The sequence below is a fragment of the Chinchilla lanigera genome, unplaced genomic scaffold (assembly GCF_000276665.1).
Source record: "Chinchilla lanigera isolate Chin_1 unplaced genomic scaffold, ChiLan1.0 scaffold00063, whole genome shotgun sequence".
In the NCBI taxonomy this organism is placed as follows: domain Eukaryota; kingdom Metazoa; phylum Chordata; class Mammalia; order Rodentia; family Chinchillidae; genus Chinchilla; species Chinchilla lanigera.
The window spans coordinates 7,242,239-7,250,249 of record NW_004955464.1 but is presented as its reverse complement, the minus strand read 5'-3'; the positions used below and the strand labels follow the sequence as shown (position 1 = coordinate 7,250,249).

Here is an 8,011-nt window from a genome sequence, read left to right as displayed (position 1 = left end):
TAAACACTTCACAGATGACTTTGCAGCCTGGCACAAAAAAAAAAAAAAAAAGAAATGAAAATAGAGAAAAATAAAATAAAAAGGACTAAGATTATCCAGAAACATAGAGACAAAACTAGAATTAATTTTAAACTGGGTTTCTTACTTTCTATTCTCTGACTTTTATAACTTTTTTCCTATTACTATTCTATTTGAAATTATTAAATCTATTTTTCATTAAAAATGAATTAATTCCTCCTGTTTATAAAGACTTTAGTATATACTATCAAGTGATACATGTTTTTCAGTGTTGTGAGTTTCATCTGTAAAGCCTTCCAGTGTAACATCCCTTGGCCTCTTATACTACACAGAAATAGGCATGACTCAACACTTAAGAGGAGGCAAAAAGCTCTTTCTTCTTTTTGGTGATGCTGGGGATTAAAGACAGGCCTTCACACATGCTAGGCAGGAATTCTACTAATAAGATACATAAAACTACTTAGAAATCCAACTCAATATCCCCAACAATTTAGTTAAAAAAAAACTAGTAGTCTTTAAAAAAAAAAAATCACAAAAAATGACTATCAAAAGATTCACTTAAAGTACTGAAGCCTGGTGAAATGTCATTCATATGCCCGTAGTCTCAGCTACTCAGGAAGCTGAGATGGGAAGATCATTTGAGCCCAGGAGTTTGAGACTTGCCTGGGAACGTAAAGACTCATCTCAATAAGACGAAACAAAACATCTTTATCACTTTTGACTCACATTTTCACATCTTTGAGGGCAAACCACTTTTATGTATTCAAAAATTTAGATATGTATATATCTCACACCATCCTATCTAGTCAAGGATAAGGACTTAATAATCTGACTGAAATCTTGTATATGTGGACTGTACCAAGTTGAATGTATTATCGTATTCAAGAAACTAACATCAATAAATATTTGCTGGTCAATACCACTGTAATGCCTCCAAAATATTATTCCCTAATATGAGAACTCTTTACTAAAAAATGGAGGCACTCTTCATGAGGCAAATTCTATTAAGGACTACATATCTGTTAATTGTTGTAATAATATATCAGCATAAGTTCAATTCCCCAACTTCTGTTAAAAGTCTTTTAATGTACATATTTGGCCGAGTCTTTAGTGCTTTCCAATAAAAAAAAGATAAATCAAATTCAATCACCTAAATAGAAATTAGAACCTGGGCTTAAGTGAAGATTATATATGAACCTCACTTTTTCTCCAGCCTATTTTTTTTAATTTTTTAATTTTTTATTTTTTGGTACTGGGAATCAAACTCAGGACCTTGCACTGGCCAGGCAAGTGCTTGTGCTGCTGAGCTATATCCCCAAGCCCTCTCCAGCCTCTCTAAATAATGCATTCTCTTATTCCTCATCCTAGGCTAAAATTTATACAGATCCTTAACTCCTGGCATTTGTTTTTAAAACATACAGTATATATAAATACACAAAAATTCAAATATTGCTCTTGATTACCTCTGAAAGGATATAGATAATTTTTGTTTTGGTTTTCCTTATATTCCATGGCTTTTCTAATGAGTATTTATTTCTTTTATAATCAGAACAACATGTTTTCAAAATATAACTCCTATACAGAATAGACCTTTATTGAAAATAAAAAACAAATATATACTTCTTTTTGACCAGTAAGAAATAAACCACAAGCTTACTAGTTATCCAAAGAACCCAAATTTTAAAAGATAAAACAGATAAAAATCACACCTGTTTTTCAGTGGTTTTTTTCCTGGCTTCTGCCCTCTCTTCCAGCTCTTCCAATTCATTATCCTCGGTATCAAGGTCATCATCATCATGTTCATTATCATCGAATTCTTCTTCTTCATCATCAAAACCCTCTTCATCGTCATCTTCTATCTCAGCTCCAGAATCCTCATCCTCATCATCATCATCATCTTCATCTTCCTCTTCCTCCTCCTCTTCCTCATCATCCACTGCATTTCCTGTTTTACCTTCCGTATTACTCAGATCTGAAATCAAAAGTGCCTGCAACCCATTCTGTAATTTGATGTATCTGAAAAAAATTCACAAGATATTTAATTCATTTTATGATACCAACACAAGTGATGAGATTAGTAATTTTAAGAAAAAAAAAATCAATCCAAGTCTACACACACAGAGATAAAAACCAACACTACAGTAGTACTCATCTACCCTCTTATTCATAGTTTGTTATCCACTGTGAACCATGATCTGAAAATTCTAATTCATACATTTCAATCTGCACATCGTTATGAAGTACATGATGAGATCTCACACCATCCTATCTAGTCAAGGATATGAAATCACCCTACTGCCCACTATATCCATACTGTAGATGCTACCTAGTCATTAATCGCTTAGTAGCTATCTTGGTCATCAGATGGATTGCTGTGATATCAGTGTGCATGTTTAAGTAACCCTTAATTAACTTCCAATGCTCTCCAAAGCTTAACAGTGAAGATGCTAATAATTTAGATATGCCAAAGAGAAGTAAAGTGCTTCCATTAAATGAAAGGTGAAAGTTGTCAACTCAATACAAAAAATTATGTTAAATTTGCTAAGATCTACTGTAAAGGACAAAGAAACTTGTGCTGCTTTTGCTACCATACCATAAATTGCAAAAGCTATGGTCACAATGCATAATGAGTGATTAGGTAGAGTTAAGATGGAGAAGGGATTCAATTTGTGTATTTATGTACGTATTGAATGCACAGGGTTTGGACTATTCATGGTTTCAAGCATCCCTTGGAGGTCTTACGACAAATCTTCCATGGATAAGGAAAAAATACTGTATTTATAAATTAATCTAATCAATTCATGTGGGGAGGGAACTTCAAAACCTAGTCAGTCTCTGAACAGCTAGAGGGAAACAAAGGGACATACTTCACTTTGAATTCTGAATTATATAAATATATTTACATATTCAGATAATGTGTTTTAGAAGTTGATCACACTGGGCCGGTGATAAAGCTCAGTGGCACACACACCTGCCTGGCCAAGTGCAAGGTCCTGAGTTCGATTTCCAGTACCCCCCAAAAAAAATTGATCACGCAATAACCCTACCACTCAGCCTCTTTTATTATTTTTTTATTTAAAATATTTCACTATACCAGACAACTTAACACAAGAGAAACAGCCCTCAATATACACAGCAGTCATGCTAGCTAGCTTGTGTTCAAGCAAAAAAGTCATATAAATTTAAACCCTACTGATTTACTTTTTTACCATGTACGCCAACCAGCCTTGAACTGCTGCCTTTACAAACTAAAAAAATGTTTACCTCCGCAAGAAAACTGAATCCCACAGGCTGGTAGTCTGCAGTGAAAAATTACTATAGTAGTTTGGCCACTAGGTGCCTATTACAGACTGCTTCCATTTCTAATTCTTCAAATATTCATTCAAAAAGCATCTATTTTCTACCCTGTATGTATCAGATACTAGGATATTCTAGGATAAAAAGAATAAAAACCACAGTCCTCACCATCAGGCACTATCTAGTAATGGGATAATCAAACTACAATACAGAATGAGAGATAAACACACTGCTTTATAAGAATTAAACTGTTAAAGGCCCACGAAACAAGGTATACTGAAACCTCGAGGATGTTTCAAAAAATCAAATGGAAACTAAGAAGAATAAATGAAAAGAAAGACAAAGAAGGAAATCTCTGGCTCAAGCAGACTGATCACATGGATTTATCTTCTTTCCATATCAAAAAAATTTCACACAAGAGAAACAGCCCTCAGAAAATGACAGAAAAATTTTGTGGTGTTAAAAGGATCTGATTTAGGAATAAGCTCTATTTCAGGAGAATGTTCACTAAGTCCCACAAAGTGAATCTTACACACCTTTAACACAAATATATGAAGCATGAAAAAACTTCACATTCCACCATCCTGTCCTTGTTCTTTAGAATTGTGCCAGCAGTTGAACAATTCATGTTATAAGAATGAATGAGGTCTACCATCTTTTTACCTCAGTCTACTCTCTCAACTATTGTCACTTTTATTTCCTTGGCTATTGCTTTGCACTTCCTAGAAGTCCCTTCCACATCATCACTGCTTTTCCTACTGCATCCCGACATCCTGGGCTCTGCACGAGCACCGTACTAGTGTACACTACTGCACTGCACAGCAAGCACACAGGCCAATGTCCGAGAGACACGTGAGTTACTGCTGCCACGTGTATGCATTGAAGAATGTTCCTAACGCGAGGTCTGTTCGTATCTGTGAAAGTTCACAACTTGAATGTTAGTTAAGGTTTTATATTTTATTTTCGTTTTGTTTAGGAATAAAATTATAAGATACAGAAAGCAGAAAAGGACATCACTCACAAATTATAAATTTCAGAAATGAGAATAAGCCAATTTGATCAGATTAATGGAGAAAACAGAAAACCACAGACATAAATACACCTGATAATATATTGGTTCCTTAAAAATTGAATTAATAAACCTGGAGAAATCCTAAGCTCCAGCTCAATAATAAAAAGATTAGAAAGTCTCCAGATAATAAGTTCAATTATTAATCAAACTGGAAACAGCCCAAATGTTCACTTCACAGAATGGAAAAACTGTGATATATATACAGTGGAATGCTTTTCACACAATGAAATATTATAAAACAGAGACATACATGGCTCAGCAACAACTTACAATTTTTTTCCCCAGTAAAGGGCACTGAACTCAGGTGCTAAGCTATATCCCTAGTTCTTTTTAATTTTTTTGAGATGGTGTGGTGGAGTAACTAATGGTCAACTTGTAACACCCAGCTGAACTGAATCAGCTTGGTGCTGGGTATCCCCTGATGATTGCTGCCAGAAGCATAAAAAGGGAACAGGAGGGGAAGATTGTGTGCCACTGATTCTCTTGGAGAAGCTTGTCACACTGGTTTTCCTGGTATGAACACAGATGCTTTCATCCTTCGAGGAGCTCGAGTCCTTGATATTGCAGAGGATGGCTGTGGTTCCTTTTGGGGGAGCTCTGGTCCTTACCTTGAGTGTTTCTGCCTGGCTCCAGGGCAGATCCTTCATCCTGCTGGCGCAGATTTTCTAGCTTCTACCACTGACCTTTGGACCTTCCAGTGCAGATCCATGACAAAGACTTGCATGAAGCATTGTCAGGGGCTCTAGGTCTTCAGCAGCACTCGTGCAGGACATTGCTGTGGGATCCAGGCCCTCAGCTGGGTTCTTTGGGTCTCTAGTGTGTGGACAGGTCTCCCTCACTCTTATGCATTTGACTCTTTGGGTGAATGTTATAAAATAATCCTATAAGTTACATGTCCTGTATTAAATCTATTCCCTAGTAAGCCCTGACTACAACAGGTAAGGTCTCACTAGGTTGCTCAGCTTGGCCTCAAACTGACTTCTTTTGCCTCAGCCTCCCAAATAGCTAAGATAGCAGACATGGGCCACCATGACCAGCTTAAATTGGAGATACTGCCAGCCCTATATTTCTGATAACCCAGACATTTACTAAGTAACTAAAGAAAGAGTAGTATACGCAGTGTGCACACATACATACACTGGTCAAAAAGATGAATCACATCTAACATAGCTTAGAGCAGGTAGGTGAAGGATTTCAAAACTATTCTCAACAGCGAGCAATTTAAAACATTCATGGATAGTCAGATGTGATGGCCTACACCTGTAATGGGAGACAGAAGAGGAGGATCACAATATTGAGCCCAGTCTGCACAATTTAGTGACTTATGGAGACCCTGTTTCAAAATTTTAAAAATTTTAAGAGATGGGGATGTAACTCATTGTGAAGGCCCTGGGTTCAGAGTTCAATCCTCAGCACTGCAAATAAACGAATGAATGGTAATTTATAACTGCAATATTCTACTTAATATTTTTAGACCTCTGTTGACTAAGGGTCTCAGAAAGCAAAACCAAGGATAAGGAGAGGACTCCTGCGTGTTAATTTCAGAAGTTTATAAATCAAAGAGCAAACTGAATACTGGTAAAAAGATTAACAATGGAGAAGTATTCCAATGATAGAGCAAAAAAACACCCAAAGCACTCCAGAGGTTGAGGCAGGAGGATTGCAAATTCAAGGTCAGCTTTAGCTACATAGTGAATTCAAGGCCAGCCTGAACTACATAGCCCCAACCTCAAAAAAACCCCAAAGCAACAAAAAGAAAAAAAAATAAATACAAGATATCTTTTATATGAAATGATGATCAACCTCACCAGAAACCAAAGATAATCAAATTAAAACAATGAAATATTTTTCATCTAGCAAATTATTTAAATAAAAATTATTAATAACTAAAGCTGGAAGGAGACAGAGAATTCTTCAACACTTCTGGTGAATCCCAAATGGTACAGCATTATTGTGGGAAATAGGGCATTATCGACTTTTTTAAAATGTTAACTCTGAATACCTTTTGACTCAGTAATTTTCATTTCTAGGTATATCATAGAAATATTCACACACAAGCACATATCAATCAATTTCCATTGCAGTAATATTTGTGATAAATAACATCTTAAATGTCCATAGACATGAGAATATGCAAATAAATTATCCAGCAGCCATACCATGGAATATAGGTACTGGTAATTTAGCCTTCAAACCTCACTTTCAGATATATAAAAAACAATCACTCCAGTTCTGGTCTTAATTGCTATTTCTACTCTGGGAAAGATGGTGCTAGATCATTTTAGGTCAAGAGTAAAATTAGGGGGCTTACTTTGTAATTATTTATAACATCGCTATTTTCCCTCAAATCATGTAATTTTAAGCCCTGTATTTATATGTTTCTGTATAAATATATATATGAGGGAGGTGATTCTAAAATGTTAATCTTTCTCTAAGAAAACTTTCGCCTATTCAACTTGTCTTCCTTGATTTGGTTTCATTCTCTCCCTGCTCCTATACTGACAATGAAGACTGGAACAGATTTTGAACTATTTCTAAGAATTCAGAACAGGGTATTTTCTTTATAATAAAGCACTCTTCTGCTCATTTTTTGTGTCTTAATAAACCAACCTTTCATCAAGAAGCCACTTCCACTTATTAAAATTTAAAACTACAGAGAGGAGCTTGTATATTTAAAGCTAAAAATACTTGAGACCACATGAGGGATGATGTCACATAATTACAAAGTCTCCCCAATCCCTGCTCCAAGTACCTTTTTAATCCACAAAGATCTGGCATTGTCTACCCAGGCCCGAAGCTTTAACAATTTAAGGCTACAATATTATTTATTAATTACGCAGTAGTACATTTGGAACTTTAGCTACCTTAACAGTTTAAAACCTATAGGACTCCTTTAAGATGTCAGGAAAACACTGTGGAAATCAGATCGAGATTCCATTTGACCCAGCTATTCCTCTTCTTGGTATCTTCCTGAAAGAATTAAAAGCATAACACCACACACCCTTGTTTATAGCAGCAGTTTCCAAATCTTGGAAACAATCCAAATGCCCACTAATAGATGACTAGATAAAAAAAAAATGTGCTTTTTTTTTTATTCAACGAAGTACTTCTTAGCCATAAAGGATAAACTTGAGACATTTCTAGATAAATGATGCACCGCGAGATTAGACTATACTATTTAAGTGAAAGAAATTGTACACACAAGTTTAAATACTGCATTGTTTGTCTGGTATGAGAAACCAAAAGGGCAAATAAGGACCAAAATGTGTAACAGATATTAGAAAAAATAGAAAGAAAATGTTCAAATGGGAAGGGGAACAAGAGAGAGGTAGAAGGAAAGGGAGGAAGGGAAAAGAAAACAGAAGGGAAGGGAAGGGAAGGGAAAAGGGAAAAGGGAAAAGGGAAGGGGGAAGGGAAGGGAAAAGGGAAAAGGGAAAAGGGAGAAGGGAGAAGGGAGAAGGGAGAAGGGAGAAGGGAGAAGGGAGAAGGGGAAGGGGAAGGGGAAGGGGAAGGGAAGAGAAGGGAAGAGAAGGGAAGGGAAGGGAAGGGAAGGGAAAAGGGAAAAGGGAAAAGGGAGAAGGGAGAAGGGAGAAGGGAGAAGGGAGAAGGGAGAAGGGAGAAGGG

General features: G+C 36.2%; 1 protein-coding gene across 2 annotated transcripts in view; it reads right to left on the bottom strand.

Moving 5' to 3' along the window:
* The window catches only part of Nrd1 (nardilysin (N-arginine dibasic convertase)), a 75,287-nt gene that overhangs the window by 47,985 nt on the left and 19,291 nt on the right, over positions 1-8,011 (bottom strand). For both annotated transcript variants that reach the window (XM_005398598.2, XM_005398599.2), the window contains exon 2: positions 1,728-2,034. In XM_005398598.2, coding sequence (XP_005398655.1) covers positions 1,728-2,034 — 307 coding nt within the window. The remainder of the gene's footprint in view (positions 1-1,727; positions 2,035-8,011) is intronic.